The 22,746-nt window shown below is 35.1% G+C and overlaps 2 protein-coding genes across 2 annotated transcripts in view; one reads left to right on the plus strand and one right to left on the minus strand.

Moving 5' to 3' along the window:
- LOC112241487 (CD209 antigen-like protein C) overlaps positions 1-21,913 on the minus strand; it is a 63,097-nt gene extending 41,184 nt beyond the window's left edge. The window contains exon 1 of the mRNA XM_042316875.1: positions 21,522-21,913. Within this exon, the coding sequence (XP_042172809.1) occupies positions 21,522-21,624 (103 nt within the window). The 5' untranslated portion in view covers positions 21,625-21,913. The remainder of the gene's footprint in view (positions 1-21,521) is intronic.
- The window catches only part of LOC112239123 (C-type lectin domain family 4 member M-like), a 192,036-nt gene that overhangs the window by 126,942 nt on the left and 42,348 nt on the right, over positions 1-22,746 (plus strand). The window lies entirely within an intron of this gene.

The raw sequence follows: 22,746 nt of genomic DNA on the forward strand, positions 1-22,746 counted from the left end.
ACACATGTCTATCAATTACATACAGTACCAGTCATACATAGGTCTGTCTATCAATTACATACAGTACCAGTCATACATAGTTCTGTCTATCAATTACATACAGTACCAGTCATACACATGTCTATCAATTACATACAGTACCAGTCATACATAGTTCTGTCTATCAATTACATACAGTACCAGTCATACATAGTTCTGTCTATCAATTACATACAGTACCAGTCATACACATGTCTATCAATTACATACAGTACCAGTCATACATAGTTCTGTCTATCAATTACATACAGTACCAGTCATACATAGTTCTGTCTATCAATTACATACAGTACCAGTCATACATAGTTCTGTCTATCAATTACATACAGTACCAGTCATACATAGCTCTGTCTATCAATTACATACAGTACCAGTCATACACATGTCTATCAATTACATACAGTACCAGTCATACATAGTTCTGTCTATCAATTACATACAGTACCAGTCATACATAGTTCTGTCTATCAATTACATACAGTACCAGTCATACATAGTTCTGTCTATCAATTACATACAGTACCAGTCATACATAGCTCTGTCTATCAATTACATACAGTACCAGTCATACATACATAGTTATGTCTATGAATTACATACAGTACCAGTCATACATACTGTAGCTTTGTCTATGAATTACATACAGTACCAGTCATATATAGTTCTGTCTATGAATTACATACAGAACCAGTCATATATAGTTCTGTCTATGAATTATATACAGTACCAGTCATACTGTCACACCCTGACCATAGTTTGCTTTGTATGTTTCTATGTTTTGTTTGGTCAGGGTGTGATCAGTGGGCACTCTATGTTGTGTGTCTAGTTTGTCTGTTTCTGTGTTTGGCCTGATTTGGTTCTCAATCAGAGGCAGGTGTTAGTCATTGTCTCTGATTGGGAACCTATTTAGGTAGCCTGTTTGGTGTTGGGGTTTGTGGGTGATTGTTCCTGTCTCTGTTTGCACCAGATAGGATGTTTAGGTTTTTCATGGTTATTGTTGTTGTATACTGTTTGTGTTTTCATCTTTATTAAAGATGTATACAAATAACCACGCTGCATTTTGGTCCGATCCCTGCTACACCTCCTCTTCAGAGGAAGAGGAGAAAGAAAACCAGTCACATACATAGCTCTGTCTATCAATTACATACAGTACCAGTCATACATAGTTCTGTCTATCAATTACATACAGTACCAGTCATACATAGTTCTGTCTATCAATTACATACAGTACCAGTCATACATAGCTCTGTCTATCAATTACATACAGTACCAGTCATACATAGTTCTGTCTATCAATTACATACAGTACCAGTCATACATAGTTCTGTCTATCAATTACATACAGTACCAGTCATACATAGTTCTGTCTATCAATTACATACAGTACCAGTCATACATAGTTCTGTCTATCAATTACATACAGTACCAGTCATACATAGCTCTGTCTATCAATTACATACAGTACCAGTCATACATAGTTCTGTCTATCAATTACATACAGTACCAGTCATACACATGTCTATCAATTACATACAGTACCAGTCATACATAGTTCTGTCTATGAATTACATACAGTACCAGTCATACATAGTTCTGTCTATGAATTACATACAGTACCAGTCATACATAGTTCTGTCTATCAATTACATACAGTACCAGTCATACATACTGTAGTTCTGTCTATGAATTACATACAGTACCAGTCATTCCTATTTCTGTCTATGAATTACATACAGTACCAGTCATACATACTGTAGTTCTGTCTATGAATTACATACAGTACTAGTCATACATAGCTCTGTCTATGAATTACATACAGTATCAGTCAGACATACTGTAGTTCTGTCTATGAATTACATACAGTACCAGTCATATATAGTTCTGTCTATGAATTACATACAGTTCCAGTCATATATAGTTCTGTCTATGAATTACATACAGTACCAGTCATACATACTGTAGTTCTGTCAATGAATTACATACAGTACCAGTCATACCTAGTTCTGTTTATGAATTACATACAGTACCAGTCATACATACATATCTCTGTCTATGAATTACATACGGTACCAGTCATACATAGCTCTGTCTATGAATTACATACAGTACCAGTCAGACATACTGTAGCTCTGTCTATGAATTACATACAGTACCAGTCAGACATACTGTAGTTCTGTCTATGAATTACATACAGTACCAGTCATATATAGCTCTGTCTATGAATTACATATAATAACAGTCATACCTAGTTCTGTCTATGAATTACATACAGTACCAGTCATACATACATAGCTCTGTCTATGAATTACATACGGTACCAGTCATACATAGCTCTGTCTATGAATTACATACTGTACCAGTCAGACATACTGTAGCTCTGTCTATGAATTACATACAGTACCAGTCAGACATACTGTAGTTCTGTCTATGAATTACATACAGTACCAGTCATATATAGCTCTGTCTATGAATTACATATAATAACAGTCATACCTAGTTCTGTCTATGAATTACATACAGTACCAGTCATACATACTGTAGCTCTGTCTATGAATTACATACAGTACTAGTCGTACATAGCTCTGTCTATGAATTACATACAGTATCAGTCAGACATACTGTAGTTCTGTCTATGAATTACATACAGTACCAGACAGACATACTGTAGTTCTGTCTATGAATTACATACAGTACCAGTCATACCTAGTTCTGTCTATGAATTACATACAGTACCAGTCATACATACTGTAGCTCTGTCTATGAATTACATACAGTACCAGTCAGACATACTGTAGTTCTGTCTATGAATTACATACAGTACCAGTCATATATAGTTCTGTCTATGAATTACATATAGTACCAGTCATACCTAGTTCTGTCTATGAATTACATACAGTACCAGTCATACATACTGTAGTTCTGTCTATGAATTACATACAGTACCAGTCATACCTAGTTCTGTCTATGAATTACATACAGTACCAGTCATACATACTGTAGCTCTGTCTATGAATTACATACAGTACCAGTCAGACATACTGTAGTTCTGTCTATGAATTACATACAGTACCAGTCATACATACATAGTTATGTCTATGAATTACATACAGTACCAGTCATACATACATAGTTATGTCTATGAATTACATACAGTACCAGTCATACATACTGTAGCTTTGTCTATGAATTACATACAGTACCAGTCATATATAGTTCTGTCTATGAATTACATACAGAACCAGTCATATATAGTTCTGTCTATGAATTATATACAGTACCAGTCATACTGTCACACCCTGACCATAGTTTGCTTTGTATGTTTCTATGTTTTGTTTGGTCAGGGTGTGATCTGAGTGGGCACTCTATGTTGTGTGTCTAGTTTGTCTGTTTCTGTGTTTGGCCTGATTTGGTTCTCAATCAGAGGCAGGTGTTAGTCATTGTCTCTGATTGGGAACCATATTTAGGTAGCCTGTTTGGTGTTGGGGTTTGTGGGTGATTGTTCCTGTCTCTGTTTGCACCAGATAGGATGTTTAGGTTTTTCATGGTTATTGTTGTTGTATACTGTTTGTGTTTTCATCTTTATTAAAGATGTATACAAATAACCACGCTGCATTTTGGTCCAATCCCTGCTACACCTCCTCTTCAGAGGAAGAGGAGAAAGAAAACCGCTACACATACATAGCTCTGTCTATCAATTACATACAGTACCAGTCATACATAGTTCTGTCTATCAATTACATACAGTACCAGTCATACATAGTTCTGTCTATCAATTACATACAGTACCAGTCATACATAGCTCTGTCTATCAATTACATACAGTACCAGTCATACATAGTTCTGTCTATCAATTACATACAGTACCAGTCATACACATGTCTATCAATTACATACAGTACCAGTCATACATAGTTCTGTCTATGAATTACATACAGTACCAGTCATACATAGTTCTGTCTATCAATTACATACAGTACCAGTCATACATAGTTCTGTCTATCAATTACATACAGTACCAGTCATACACATGTCTATCAATTACATACAGTACCAGTCATACACATGTCTATCAATTACATACAGTACCAGTCATACATAGTTCTGTCTATCAATTACATACAGTACCAGTCATACACATGTCTATCAATTACATACAGTACCAGTCATACACATGTCTATCAATTACATACAGTACCAGTCATACATAGGTCTGTCTATCAATTACATACAGTACCAGTCATACATAGTTCTGTCTATCAATTACATACAGTACCAGTCATACACATGTCTATCAATTACATACAGTACCAGTCATACATAGTTCTGTCTATCAATTACATACAGTACCAGTCATACATAGTTCTGTCTATCAATTACATACAGTACCAGTCATACACATGTCTATCAATTACATACAGTACCAGTCATACATAGTTCTGTCTATCAATTACATACAGTACCAGTCATACATAGTTCTGTCTATCAATTACATACAGTACCAGTCATACATAGTTCTGTCTATCAATTACATACAGTACCAGTCATACATAGCTCTGTCTATCAATTACATACAGTACCAGTCATACACATGTCTATCAATTACATACAGTACCAGTCATACATAGTTCTGTCTATCAATTACATACAGTACCAGTCATACATAGTTCTGTCTATCAATTACATACAGTACCAGTCATACATAGCTCTGTCTATCAATTACATACAGTACCAGTCATACCTAGTTCTGTCTATCAATTACATACAGTACCAGTCATACATAGCTCTGTCTATCAATTACATACAGTACCAGTCATACCTAGTTCTGTCTATCAATTACATACAGTACCAGTCATACACATGTCTATCAATTACATACAGTACCAGTCATACATAGTTCTGTCTATCAATTACATACAGTACCAGTCATACACATGTCTATCAATTACATACAGTACCAGTCATACATAGTTCTGTCTATCAATTACATACAGTACCAGTCATACATAGTTCTGTCTATCAATTACATACAGTACCAGTCATACATAGCTCTGTCTATCAATTACATACAGTACCAGTCATACATAGTTCTGTCTATCAATTACATACAGTACCAGTCATACATAGTTCTGTCTATCAATTACATACAGTACCAGTCATACATAGTTCTGTCTATCAATTACATACAGTACCAGTCATACATAGTTCTGTCTATCAATTACATACAGTACCAGTCATACATAGTTCTGTCTATCAATTACATACAGTACCAGTCATACATAGTTCTGTCTATCAATTACATACAGTACCAGTCATACATAGTTCTGTCTATCAATTACATACAGTACCAGTCATACATAGTTCTGTCTATCAATTACATACAGTACCAGTCATACATAGCTCTGTCTATCAATTACATACAGTACCAGTCATACATAGCTCTGTCTATCAATTACATACAGTACCAGTCATACATAGCTCTGTCTATCAATTACATACAGTACCAGTCATACCTAGTTCTGTCAATGAATTACATACAGTACCAGTCATACATAGTTCTGTCTATCAATTACATACAGTACCAGTCATACATAGTTCTGTCTATCAATTACATACAGTACCAGTCATACATAGCTCTGTCTATCAATTACATACAGTACCAGTCATACATAGTTCTGTCTATCAATTACATACAGTACCAGTCATACATAGTTCTGTCTATCAATTACATACAGTACCAGTCATACATAGCTCTGTCTATCAATTACATACAGTACCAGTCATACCTAGTTCTGTCAATGAATTACATACAGTACCAGTCATACATAGTTCTGTCTATCAATTACATACAGTACCAGTCATACATAGTTCTGTCTATCAATTACATACAGTACCAGTCATACATAGCTCTGTCTATCAATTACATACAGTACCAGTCATACATAGTTCTGTCTATCAATTACATACAGTACCAGTCATACACATGTCTATCAATTACATACAGTACCAGTCATACATAGTTCTGTCTATCAATTACATACAGTACCAGTCATACACATGTCTATCAATTACATACAGTACCAGTCATACATAGTTCTGTCTATCAATTACATACAGTACCAGTCATACATAGTTCTGTCTATCAATTACATACAGTACCAGTCATACATAGCTCTGTCTATCAATTACATACAGTACCAGTCATACACATGTCAATCAATTACATAGAGTACCAGTCATACACATGTCTATCAATTACATACAGTACCAGTCATACATAGTTCTGTCTATCAATTACATACAGTACCAGTCATACATAGTTCTGTCTATCAATTACATACAGTACCAGTCATACATAGTTCTGTCTATCAATTACATACAGTACCAGTCATATATAGTTCTGTCTATCAATTACATACAGTGCCAGTCATACATAGTTCTGTCTATCAATTACATACAGTACCAGTCATACATAGCTCTGTCTATCAATTACATACAGTACCAGTCATACATAGCTCTGTCTATCAATTACATACAGTACCAGTCATACCTAGTTCTGTCAATGAATTACATACAGTACCAGTCATACATAGTTCTGTCTATCAATTACATACAGTACCAGTCATACATAGTTCTGTCTATCAATTACATACAGTACCAGTCATACCTAGTTCTGTCTATCAATTACATACAGTACCAGTCATACCTAGTTCTGTCTATCAATTACATACAGTACCAGTCATACATAGCTCTGTCTATCAATTACATACAGTACCAGTCATACATAGCTCTGTCTATCAATTACATACAGTACCAGTCATACATAGTTCTGTCTATCAATTACATACAGTACCAGTCATACATAGCTCTGTCTATCAATTACATACAGTACCAGTCATACATAGTTCTGTCTATCAATTACATACAGTACCAGTCATACATAGTTCTGTCTATCAATTACATACAGTACCAGTCATACATAGTTCTGTCTATCAATTACATACAGTACCAGTCATACATAGTTCTGTCTATCAATTACATACAGTACCAGTCATACATAGTTCTGTCTATCAATTACATACAGTACCAGTCATACCTAGTTCTGTCTATCAATTACATACAGTACCAGTCATACCTAGTTCTGTCTATCAATTACATACAGTACCAGTCATACATAGCTCTGTCTATCAATTACATACAGTACCAGTCATACATAGCTCTGTCTATCAATTACATACAGTACCAGTCATACATAGTTCTGTCTATCAATTACATACAGTACCAGTCATACATAGTTCTGTCTATCAATTACATACAGTACCAGTCATACATAGCTCTGTCTATCAATTACATACAGTACCAGTCATACATAGTTCTGTCTATCAATTACATACAGTACCAGTCATACACATGTCTATCAATTACATACAGTACCAGTCATACATAGTTCTGTCTATCAATTACATACAGTACCAGTCATACACATGTCTATCAATTACATACAGTACCAGTCATACATAGTTCTGTCTATCAATTACATACAGTACCAGTCATACATAGTTCTGTCTATCAATTACATACAGTACCAGTCATACATAGCTCTGTCTATCAATTACATACAGTACCAGTCATACACATGTCAATCAATTACATAGAGTACCAGTCATACACATGTCTATCAATTACATACAGTACCAGTCATACATAGTTCTGTCTATCAATTACATACAGTACCAGTCATACACATGTCTATCAATTACATACAGTACCAGTCATACACATGTCTATCAATTACATACAGTACCAGTCATACATAGGTCTGTCTATCAATTACATACAGTACCAGTCATACAGTCATACAGTAGTTCTGTCTATCAATTACATACAGTACCAGTCATACATAGTTCTGTCTATCAATTACATACAGTACCAGTCATACATAGTTCTGTCTATCAATTACATACAGTACCAGTCATACCAGTTCTGTCTATCAATTACATACAGTACCAGTCATACATAGTTCTGTCTATCAATTACATACAGTACCAGTCATACATAGTTCTGTCTATCAATTACATACAGTACCAGTCATACCATAGTTCTGTCTATCAATTACATACAGTACCAGTCATACATAGTTCTGTCTATCAATTACATACAGTACCAGTCATACATAGCTCTGTCTATCAATTACATACAGTACCAGTCATACACATGTCTATCAATTACATACAGTACCAGTCATACATAGTTCTGTCTATCAATTACATACAGTACCAGTCATACATAGTTCTGTCTATCAATTACATACAGTACCAGTCATACATAGCTCTGTCTATCAATTACATACAGTACCAGTCATACCTAGTTCTGTCTATCAATTACATACAGTACCAGTCATACATAGCTCTGTCTATCAATTACATACAGTACCAGTCATACCTAGTTCTGTCTATCAATTACATACAGTACCAGTCATACACATGTCTATCAATTACATACAGTACCAGTCATACATAGTTCTGTCTATCAATTACATACAGTACCAGTCATACACATGTCTATCAATTACATACAGTACCAGTCATACATAGTTCTGTCTATCAATTACATACAGTACCAGTCATACATAGTTCTGTCTATCAATTACATACAGTACCAGTCATACATAGCTCTGTCTATCAATTACATACAGTACCAGTCATACATAGTTCTGTCTATCAATTACATACAGTACCAGTCATACATAGTTCTGTCTATCAATTACATACAGTACCAGTCATACATAGTTCTGTCTATCAATTACATACAGTACCAGTCATACATAGTTCTGTCTATCAATTACATACAGTACCAGTCATACATAGTTCTGTCTATCAATTACATACAGTACCAGTCATACATAGTTCTGTCTATCAATTACATACAGTACCAGTCATACATAGTTCTGTCTATCAATTACATACAGTACCAGTCATACATAGTTCTGTCTATCAATTACATACAGTACCAGTCATACATAGCTCTGTCTATCAATTACATACAGTACCAGTCATACATAGCTCTGTCTATCAATTACATACAGTACCAGTCATACATAGCTCTGTCTATCAATTACATACAGTACCAGTCATACCTAGTTCTGTCAATGAATTACATACAGTACCAGTCATACATAGTTCTGTCTATCAATTACATACAGTACCAGTCATACATAGTTCTGTCTATCAATTACATACAGTACCAGTCATACATAGCTCTGTCTATCAATTACATACAGTACCAGTCATACATAGTTCTGTCTATCAATTACATACAGTACCAGTCATACATAGTTCTGTCTATCAATTACATACAGTACCAGTCATACATAGCTCTGTCTATCAATTACATACAGTACCAGTCATACCTAGTTCTGTCAATGAATTACATACAGTACCAGTCATACATAGTTCTGTCTATCAATTACATACAGTACCAGTCATACATAGTTCTGTCTATCAATTACATACAGTACCAGTCATACATAGCTCTGTCTATCAATTACATACAGTACCAGTCATACATAGTTCTGTCTATCATTACATACAGTACCAGTCATCATGTCTATCAATTACATACAGTACCAGTCATACATAGTTCTGTCTATCAATTACATACAGTACCAGTCATACATACTGTCTATCAATTACATACAGTACCAGTCATACATAGTTCTGTCTATCAATTACATACAGTACCAGTCATACATAGTTCTGTCTATCAATTACATACAGTACCAGTCATACATAGCTCTGTCTATCAATTACATACAGTACCAGTCATACACATGTCAATCAATTACATAGAGTACCAGTCATACACATGTCTATCAATTACATACAGTACCAGTCATACATAGTTCTGTCTATCAATTACATACAGTACCAGTCATACATAGTTCTGTCTATCAATTACATACAGTACCAGTCATACATAGTTCTGTCTATCAATTACATACAGTACCAGTCATACATAGTTCTGTCTATCAATTACATACAGTACCAGTCATACATAGCTCTGTCTATCAATTACATACAGTACCAGTCATACATAGCTCTGTCTATCAATTACATACAGTACCAGTCATACATAGCTCTGTCTATCAATTACATACAGTACCAGTCATACCTAGTTCTGTCTATGAATTACATACAGTACCAGTCATACATAGTTCTGTCTATCAATTACATACAGTACCAGTCATACATAGTTCTGTCTATCAATTACATACAGTACCAGTCATACCTAGTTCTGTCTATCAATTACATACAGTACCAGTCATACCTAGTTCTGTCTATCAATTACATACAGTACCAGTCATACATAGCTCTGTCTATCAATTACATACAGTACCAGTCATACATAGCTCTGTCTATCAATTACATACAGTACCAGTCATACATAGTTCTGTCTATCAATTACATACAGTACCAGTCATACATAGCTCTGTCTATCAATTACATACAGTACCAGTCATACATAGTTCTGTCTATCAATTACATACAGTACCAGTCATACATAGTTCTGTCTATCAATTACATACAGTACCAGTCATACATAGTTCTGTCTATCAATTACATACAGTACCAGTCATACATAGTTCTGTCTATCAATTACATACAGTACCAGTCATACATAGTTCTGTCTATCAATTACATACAGTACCAGTCATACCTAGTTCTGTCTATCAATTACATACAGTACCAGTCATACCTAGTTCTGTCTATCAATTACATACAGTACCAGTCATACATAGCTCTGTCTATCAATTACATACAGTACCAGTCATACATAGTTCTGTCTATGAATTACATACAGTACCAGTCATACATAGTTCTGTCTATGAATTACATACAGTACCAGTCATACATAGTTCTGTCTATGAATTACATACAGTACCAGTCATACATAGTTCTGTCTATCAATTACATACAGTACCAGTCATACATAGTTCTGTCTATCAATTACATACAGTACCAGTCATACACATGTCTATCAATTACATACAGTACCAGTCATACATAGTTCTGTCTATCAATTACATACAGTACCAGTCATCATGTCTATCAATTACATACAGTACCAGTCATACATAGTTCTGTCTATCAATTACATACAGTACCAGTCATACATAGTTCTGTCTATCAATTACATACAGTACCAGTCATACATAGCTCTGTCTATCAATTACATACAGTACCAGTCATACACATGTCAATCAATTCATAGAGTACCAGTCATACACATGTCTATCAATTACATACAGTACCAGTCATACATAGTTCTGTCTATCAATTACATACAGTACCAGTCATACCTAGTTCTGTCTATCAATTACATACAGTACCAGTCATACCTAGTTCTGTCTATCAATTACATACAGTACCAGTCATACATAGCTCTGTCTATCAATTACATACAGTACCAGTCATACATAGCTCTGTCTATCAATTACATACAGTACCAGTCATACATAGTTCTGTCTATCAATTACATACAGTACCAGTCATACACATGTCTATCAATTACATACAGTACCAGTCATACATAGTTCTGTCTATCAATTACATACAGTACCAGTCATACATAGTTCTGTCTATCAATTACATACAGTACCAGTCATACATAGTTCTGTCTATCAATTACATACAGTACCAGTCATACATAGTTCTGTCTATCAATTACATACAGTACCAGTCATACATAGTTCTGTCTATCAATTACATACAGTACCAGTCATACCTAGTTCTGTCTATCAATTACATACAGTACCAGTCATACCTAGTTCTGTCTATCAATTACATACAGTACCAGTCATACATAGCTCTGTCTATCAATTACATACAGTACCAGTCATACATAGCTCTGTCTATCAATTACATACAGTACCAGTCATACATAGTTCTGTCTATCAATTACATACAGTACCAGTCATACATAGTTCTGTCTATCAATTACATACAGTACCAGTCATACATAGCTCTGTCTATCAATTACATACAGTACCAGTCATATATAGTTCTGTCTATCAATTACATACAGTACCAGTCATACATAGTTCTGTCTATCAATTACATACAGTACCAGTCATACATAGCTCTGTCTATCAATTACATACAGTACCAGTCATATATAGTTCTGTCTATCAATTACATACAGTGCCAGTCATACATAGTTCTGTCTATCAATTACATACAGTACCAGTCATACATAGCTCTGTCTATCAATTACATACAGTACCAGTCATACATAGCTCTGTCTATCAATTACATACAGTACCAGTCATACCTAGTTCTGTCTATCAATTACATACAGTACCAGTCATACATAGTTCTGTCTATCAATTACATACAGTACCAGTCATACCTAGTTCTGTCTATCAATTACATACAGTACCAGTCATACATAGTTCTGTCTATCAATTACATACAGTACCAGTCATACATAGTTCTGTCTATCAATTACATACAGTACCAGTCATACATAGTTCTGTCTATCAATTACATACAGTACCAGTCATACCTAGTTCTGTCTATCAATTACATACAGTACCAGTCATACATAGTTCTGTCTATCAATTACATACAGTACCAGTCATACCTAGTTCTGTCTATCAATTACATACAGTACCAGTCATACATAGTTCTGTCTATCAATTACATACAGTACCAGTCATACCTAGTTCTGTCTATCAATTACATACAGTACCAGTCATACATAGTTCTGTCTATCAATTACATACAGTACCAGTCATACATAGTTCTGTCTATCAATTACATACAGTACCAGTCATACATAGCTCTGTCTATCAATTACATACAGTACCAGTCATACATAGTTCTGTCTATCAATTACATACAGTACCAGTCATACATAGCTCTGTCTATCAATTACATACAGTACCAGTCATACCTAGTTCTGTCTATCAATTACATACAGTACCAGTCATACATAGCTCTGTCTATCAATTACATACAGTACCAGTCATACCTAGTTCTGTCTAACAATTACATACAGTACCAGTCATACCTAGTTCTGTCTATCAATTACATACAGTACCAGTCATACATAGCTCTGTCTATCAATTACATACAGTACCAGTCATACCTAGTTCTGTCTATCAATTACATACAGTACCAGTCATACCTAGTTCTGTCTATCAATTACATACAGTACCAGTCATACATAGCTCTGTCTATCAATTACATACAGTACCAGTCATACATAGCTCTGTCTATCAATTACATACAGTACCAGTCATACATAGCTCTGTCTATCAATTACATACAGTACCAGTCATACACATGTCTATCAATTACATACAGTACCAGTCATACATAGTTCTGTCTATCAATTACATACAGTACCAGTCATACCTAGTTCTGTCTATCAATTACATACAGTACCAGTCATACACATGTCTATCAATTACATACAGTACCAGTCATACATAGCTCTGTCTATCAATTACATACAGTACCAGTCATACCTAGTTCTGTCTATCAATTACATACAGTACCAGTCATACATAGTTCTGTCTATCAATTACATACAGTACCAGTCATACCTAGTTCTGTCTATCAATTACATACAGTACCAGTCATACATAGTTCTGTCTATCAATTACATACAGTACCAGTCATACATAGTTCTGTCTATCAATTACATACAGTACCAGTCATACATAGTTCTGTCTATCAATTACATACAGTACCAGTCATACCTAGTTCTGTCTATCAATTACATACAGTACCAGTCATACATAGTTCTGTCTATCAATTACATACAGTACCAGTCATACATAGTTCTGTCTATCAATTACATACAGTACCAGTCATACATAGTTCTGTCTATCAATTACATACAGTACCAGTCATACCTAGTTCTGTCTATCAATTACATACAGTACCAGTCATACATAGTTCTGTCTATCAATTACATACAGTACCAGTCATACATAGTTCTGTCTATCAATTACATACAGTACCAGTCATACATAGCTCTGTCTATCAATTACATACAGTACCAGTCATACATAGTTCTGTCTATCAATTACATACAGTACCAGTCATACATAGCTCTGTCTATCAATTACATACAGTACCAGTCATACATAGTTCTGTCTATCAATTACATACAGTACCAGTCATACATAGCTCTGTCTATCAATTACATACAGTACCAGTCATACATAGTTCTGTCTATCAATTACATACAGTACCAGTCATACATAGTTCTGTCTATCAATTACATACAGTACCAGTCATACATAGCTCTGTCTATCAATTACATACAGTACCAGTCATACCTAGTTCTGTCTATCAATTACATACAGTACCAGTCATACCTAGTTCTGTCTATCAATTACATACAGTACCAGTCATACATAGCTCTGTCTATCAATTACATACAGTACCAGTCATACATAGCTCTGTCTATCAATTACATACAGTACCAGTCATACATAGCTCTGTCTATCAATTACATACAGTACCAGTCATACACATGTCTATCAATTACATACAGTACCAGTCATACACATGTCTATCAATTACATACAGTACCAGTCATACCTAGTTCTGTCTATCAATTACATACAGTACCAGTCATACACATGTCTATCAATTACATACAGTACCAGTCATGCATAGCTCTGTCTATCAATTACATACAGTACCAGTCATACATAGTTCTGTCTATCAATTACATACAGTACCAGTCATACATAGCTCTGTCTATCAATTACATACAGTACCAGTCATACCTAGTTCTGTCTATCAATTACATACAGTACCAGTCATACATAGTTCTGTCTATCAATTACATACAGTACCAGTCATACCTAGTTCTGTCTATCAATTACATACAGTACCAGTCATACACATGTCTATCAATTACATACAGTACCAGTCATACATAGCTCTGTCTATCAATTACATACAGTACCAGTCATACCTAGTTCTGTCTATCAATTACATACAGTACCCGTCATACACATGTCTATCAATTACATACAGTACCAGTCATACATAGCTCTGTCTATCAATTACATACAGTACCAGTCATACATAGTTCTGTCTATCAATTACATACAGTACCAGTCATACATAGCTTTGTCTATCAATTACATACAGTACCAGTCATACATAGCTCTGTCTATCAATTACATACAGTACCAGTCATACCTAGTTCTGTCTATCAATTACATACAGTACCAGTCATACCTAGTTCTGTCTATCAATTACATACAGTACCAGTCATACATAGCTCTGTCTATCAATTACATACAGTACCAGTCATACATAGCTCTGTCTATCAATTACATACAGTACCAGTCATACATAGCTCTGTCTATCAATTACATACAGTACCAGTCATACATAGTTCTGTCTATCAATTACATACAGTACCAGTCATACCTAGTTCTGTCAATGAATTACATACAGTACCAGTCATACATAGTTCTGTCAATGAATTACATACAGTACCAGTCATGCCTAGTTCTGTCAATGAATTACATACAGTACCAGTCATACATAGTTCTGTCTATCAATTACATACAGTACCAGTCATACCTAGTTCTGTCTATCAATTACATACAGTACCAGTCATACATAGTTCTGTCTATCAATTACATACAGTACCAGTCATACCTAGTTCTGTCTATCAATTACATACAGTACCAGTCATACATAGTTCTGTCAATGAATTACATACAGTACCAGTCATGCCTAGTTCTGTCAATGAATTACATACAGTACCAGTCATACATAGTTCTGTCTATCAATTACATACAGTACCAGTCATACACATGTCTATCAATTACATACAGTACCAGTCATACATAGTTCTGTCTATCAATTACATACAGTACCAGTCATACACATGTCTATCAATTACATACAGTACCAGTCATACCTAGTTCTGTCAATGAATTACATACAGTACCAGTCATACCTAGTTCTGTCAATGAATTACATACAGTACCAGTCATACCTAGTTCTGTCAATGAATTACATACAGTACCAGTCATACATAGCTCTGTCTATCAATTACATACAGTACCAGTCATACCTAGTTCTGTCAATGAATTACATACAGTACCAGTCATACCTAGTTCTGTCTATGAATTACATACAGTACCAGTCATACCTAGTTCTGTCTATGAATTACATACAGTACCAGTCATACCTAGTTCTGTCAATGAATTACATACAGTACCAGTCATACCTAGTTCTGTCTATCAATTACATACAGTACCAGTCATACCTAGTTCTGTCAATGAATTACATACAGTACCAGTCATACCTAGTTCTGTCTATGAATTACATACAGTACCAGTCATACATAGTTCTGTCTATCAATTACATACAGTACCAGTCATACATAGCTCTGTCTATCAATTACATACAGTACCAGTCATACATAGTTCTGTCTATCAATTACATACAGTACCAGTCATACACATGTCTATCAATTACATACAGTACCAGTCATACATAGTTCTGTCTATCAATTACATACAGTACCAGTCATACACATGTCTATCAATTACATACAGTACCAGTCATACATAGTTCTGTCTATCAATTACATACAGTACCAGTCATACATAGTTCTGTCTATCAATTACATACAGTACCAGTCATACATAGCTCTGTCTATCAATTACATACAGTACCAGTCATACATAGTTCTGTCTATCAATTACATACAGTACCAGTCATACATAGCTCTGTCTATCAATTACATACAGTACCAGTCATACATAGTTCTGTCTATCAATTACATACAGTACCAGTCATACACATGTCTATCAATTACATACAGTACCAGTCATACATAGTTCTGTCTATCAATTACATACTGTACCAGTCATACACATGTCTATCAATTACATACAGTACCAGTCATACATAGTTCTGTCTATCAATTACATACAGTACCAGTCATACATAGTTCTGTCTATCAATTACATACAGTACCAGTCATACATAGTTCTGTCTATGAATTACATACAGTACCAGTCATACATAGTTCTGTCTATGAATTACATACAGTACCAGTCATACCTAGTTCTGTTTATGAATTACATACAGTACCAGTCATACATAGCTCTGTCTATGAATTACATACAGTACCAGTCATACATAGTTCTGTCTATCAATTACATACAGTACCAGTCATACATAGCTCTGTCTATCAATTACATACAGTACCAGTCATACATAGTTCTGTCTATCAATTACATACAGTACCAGTCATACACATGTCTATCAATTACATACAGTACCAGTCATACATAGTTCTGTCTATCAATTACATACAGTACCAGTCATACACATGTCTATCAATTACATACAGTACCAGTCATACATAGTTCTGTCTATCAATTACATACAGTACCAGTCATACATAGTTCTGTCATACATACAGTACCAGTCATACATAGCTCTGTCTATCAATTACATACAGTACCAGTCATACATAGTTCTGTCTATCAATTACATACAGTACCAGTCATACATAGCTCTGTCTATCAATTACATACAGTACCAGTCATACATAGTTCTGTCTATCAATTACATACAGTACCAGTCATACACATGTCTATCAATTACATACAGTACCAGTCATACATAGTTCTGTCTATCAATTACATACTGTACCAGTCATACACATGTCTATCAATTACATACAGTACCAGTCATACATAGTTCTGTCTATCAATTACATACAGTACCAGTCATACATAGTTCTGTCTATCAATTACATACAGTACCAGTCATACATAGTTCTGTCTATGAATTACATACAGTACCAGTCATACATAGTTCTGTCTATGAATTACATACAGTACCAGTCATACCTAGTTCTGTTTATGAATTACATACAGTACCAGTCATACATAGCTCTGTCTATCAATTACATACAGTACCAGTCATACATAGTTCTGTCTATGAATTACATACAGTACCAGTCATACATAGTTCTGTTTATGAATTACATACAGTACCAGTCATACATACATAGCTCTGTCTATGAATTACATACAGTACCAGTCATACATCTATCAATTACATACAGTACCAGTCATACCAGTTCTGTCTATCAATTACATACAGTACCAGTCATCATACATAGTTCTGTCTATGAATTACATACAGTACCAGTCATACATAGTTCTGTCTATCAATTACATACAGTACCAGTCATACCTAGTTCTGTCTATCAATTACATACAGTACCAGTCATACATAGCTCTGTCTATCAATTACATACAGTACCAGTCATACCTAGTTCTGTCTATCAATTACATACAGTACCAGTCATACCTAGTTCTGTCTATCAATTACATACAGTACCAGTCATACATAGTTCTGTCTATCAATTACATACAGTACCAGTCATACATAGCTCTGTCTATCAATTACATACAGTACCAGTCATACATAGTTCTGTCTATCAATTACATACAGTACCAGTCATACATAGTTCATGTCTATCAATTACATACAGTACCAGTCATACCAGTCTATCAATTACATACAGTACCAGTCTAGTTCTGTCTATCAATTACATACAGTACCAGTCATACACATGTCTATCAATTACATACAGTACCAGTCATACATAGTTCTGTCTATCAATTACATACAGTACCAGTCATACATAGTTCTGTCTATCAATTACATACAGTACCAGTCATACATAGTTCTGTCTATCAATTACATACAGTACCAGTCATACATAGTTCTGTCTATCAATTACATACAGTACCAGTCATACATAGTTCTGTCTATCAATTACATACAGTACCAGTCATACATAGTTCTGTCTATCAATTACATACAGTACCAGTCATACCAGTCTATCAATTACATACAGTACCAGTCATACATAGCTCTGTCTATCAATTACATACAGTACCAGTCAGTTCTGTCTATCAATTACATACAGTTCTGTCTATCAATTACATACAGTACCAGTCATACATAGTGTCTATCAATTACATACAGTACCAGTCATACATAGTTCTGTCTATCAATTACATACAGTACCAGTCATACATAGTTCTGTCTATCAATTACATACAGTACCAGTCATACATAGCTCTGTCTATCAATTACATACAGTACCAGTCATACATAGTTCTGTCTATGAATTACATACAGTACCAGTATACCAGTCATACCTAGTTCTGTCTATGAATTACATACAGTACCAGTCATACATAGTTCTGTCTATCAATTAGCTCTGTCTATGAATTACATACAGTACCAGTCATACATAGTTCTGTCTATCAATTACATACAGTACCAGTCATACATAGTTCTGTCTATCAATTACATACAGTACCAGTCATACATAGTTCTGTCTATCAATTACATACAGTACCAGTCATACCTAGTTCTGTCAATGAATTACATACAGTACCAGTCATACTAGTTCTGTCTATGAATACATACAGTACCAGTACCTAGTTCTGTCATGAATTACATACAGTACCAGTCATACATAGTTCTGTCTATGAATTACATACAGTACCAGTCATACATAGTTCTGTCTATGAATTACATACAGTACCAGTCATACCTAGTTCTGTCTATGAATTACATACAGTACCAGTCATACATAGTACCAGTCATCTGTCTATGAATTACATACAGTACCAGTCATACATAGTTCTGTCTATGAATTACATACAGTACCAGTCATCTAGTTCTGTCTATGAATTACATACAGTACCAGTCATACATAGTTCTGTCTATCAATTACATAGTTCTGTCTATGAATTACATACAGTACCAGTCATACATAGTTCTGTCTATCAATTACATACCAGTACCAGTCTATCATTACATACAGTACCAGTCATACCTAGTTCTGTCTATGAATTACATACAGTACCAGTCATACAGTTCTGTCTATACAGCTCTGTACCAGTCAGTCATACATACATAGTTATGTCTAGTGAAGTCATCTGTCTATCATTACATACAGTACCAGTCATACATAGTTCTGTCTATCAATTACATACAGTACCAGCTCTGTCTATGAATTACATACAGTACCAGTCATACATAGTTCTGTCTATGAATTACATACAGTACCAGTCATACATACCTATAGTTCTGTCTACCAGTCATACATAGTTCTGTCTATGAATTACATACAGTACCAGTCATACATAGTTCTGTCTATACAGTACCATTACATACAGTACGTCATACATAGTTCTGTATGAATTACATACAGTACCAGTTCATACAGTACCAGTCATACATAGTTCTGTCTATGAATTACATACAGTACCAGTCATACATAGTTCTGTCATTACATACAGTACCAGTCATACATAGCTCTGTCTATGAATTACATACAGTACCAGTCATACATAGTTCTGTCTAGCTCTACAGTCAGTCATGACATACTGTAGCTTCTGTCTATGAATTACATACAGTACCAGTCATACATACTGTAGCTCTGTCTATGAATTACATACAGTACCAGTCATACATAGTTCTGTCTATGAATTACATACAGTACCAGTCATACATAGCTCTGTCTATGAATTACATACAGTACCAGTCATATATAGCTCTGTCTATGAATTACATACAGTACCAGTCATACATAGCTCTGTCTATGAATTACATACAGTACCAGTCATACATAGCTCTGTCTATGAATTACATACTGTACCAGTCATACATAGTACCAGTCTATGAATTACATTCATACATACTGTCTAGCTCTGTCTATGAATTACATACAGTGTCTAGTACCAGTCTGAATTACATACAGTACCAGTACCAGCTCTGTCTATGAATTACATACAGTACCAGTCATCTTTCTATGTAATTACATAGTTCTGTACAGTACCAGTCATATATAGCTCTTTCTATGAATTACATACTGTACCAGTCATACATAGCTCTTTCTATGAATTACATACAGTACCAGTCATACATAGCTCTGTCTATGAATTGGAGAGTGGTTACATTTCTGCAGCGTACATTTTTCTGAGAGTGGTTACGTCTCGGGCGGGCAGGTCACCAGGTGCACAGAGCCTGTTTCAGGTTACCAGACCCTCAGCTGTTTACCAATAAGAGTGGGGGGTGTCCAGTGTGTCGTTGTTTAAAAATATTATGTTCAATTGGTCTTTTTAAATAGTTCTATGTAGTTCCAATAACTGAATTTAGACAATAAATTTAATTGATGCTTTTCAGTGTCTGTGACCCCAGCAGAGTGTAAACCTCAGGCTCTGTACCAACTGAACCACACAGAAGACAGAACAATAAAAAATGAATAAGTGTTTTTCTATGATGTGCTATATAGTGTGTGTGCACGTGCCAGCATACGTGAGTGCGTTCGATTTGTGCGTTCATACCTGTCTGCATCTGTGTGTGTGTGAGAGAGAGAAAGACAATTCTTTGTACCTGAGCGACGGATCTCAGTCTTCACGCTCCTTGTTGCTCTGTTCCGGTTTTCTTCATTAACTTCTTTTAATTCAATCACCTGTTTGTTGACGTAGTCGGTCATCTTATCTAACCGTACCGAATATCAATAATTACCCCAATCAATCAATTAATCAACTAATTCAATCTGTCTGACGTTTTATTGTAGTATATATGATTTTAACTTTTACTTATAGTATTAACTTACTAATGATTACCTTTCTAACTGACTCCTAATGGTAATATCTACTGTATGATTACTTTTCTAACTGACTCCTAATGGTAATATCTACTGTATGATTCTAACTTCAGTGACTAGTAGTTGATTAGTTGCTCTGATATGCGTCTCCATTGGTGTCTCTGTTGTCTGTCTGTGGTGCACTGCAGTTGAAAGAATGTTTTAAGTATCCAATCACTTTCAAGCAGGACGTCATATTTCGCAATAACTATATGTGACATGGTTCATAAGGAAGTGACATTATGGCTCGCACTCTGTGACTCACATTCAATCAGGAAGTTGGTAGACCACAGAGATTGTTCCTTTATTTTTTAATCTGTGCCTTTGTTCTTCTTATTATAAAAGTTATTTATGATAATAACAACTGCTATTGAGTTATATATACCTAATTTGATTTGTGTGCGTGCATGATTCAGTGTGTGTGTGTGTGTGTGTGTGTGTGTGTGTGTGTGTGTGTGTGTGTGTGTGTGTGTGTGTGTGTGTGTGTGTGTGTGTGTGTGTGTGTGTGTGTGTGTGTGTGTTTCTCTCCAACATCTCATTCATAGAGCAATTCTACCAAAACATATAATCGGTCTTAAGATACAGTAAAGAGTTCCTTCAACAGCAGTACCTACAAAGAGCCTTTTTCACAGATCCAGTACTGTGGATTTGAACACTGATAGTCCTACCCTTCTCTGTAGCCTGGTGACCAGTAAGGTATCACCACACAGTTCTCCACTCCACCACCAAAAGGGCCTCCACTCCATTGGCCACTCTCTCAGAACCCAGAGTATGAACAACACAGTTAGACTGACCACTCTCTCAGAACCCAGAGTATGAACAACACAGTTAGACTGACCACTCTCTCAGAGCCTAGAGTATGAACAACACGGAGTTAGACTGACCACTCTCTCAGAACCTAGAGAATGAACAAACTGACAGACTGACCCTGTCACTAAACCGGTCTCTTTCTTTAGTCAGGGTAATGTA

Source organism: Oncorhynchus tshawytscha, unplaced genomic scaffold (assembly GCF_018296145.1).
Source record: "Oncorhynchus tshawytscha isolate Ot180627B unplaced genomic scaffold, Otsh_v2.0 Un_scaffold_1_pilon_pilon, whole genome shotgun sequence".
Taxonomy (NCBI): Eukaryota; Metazoa; Chordata; class Actinopteri; order Salmoniformes; family Salmonidae; genus Oncorhynchus; species Oncorhynchus tshawytscha.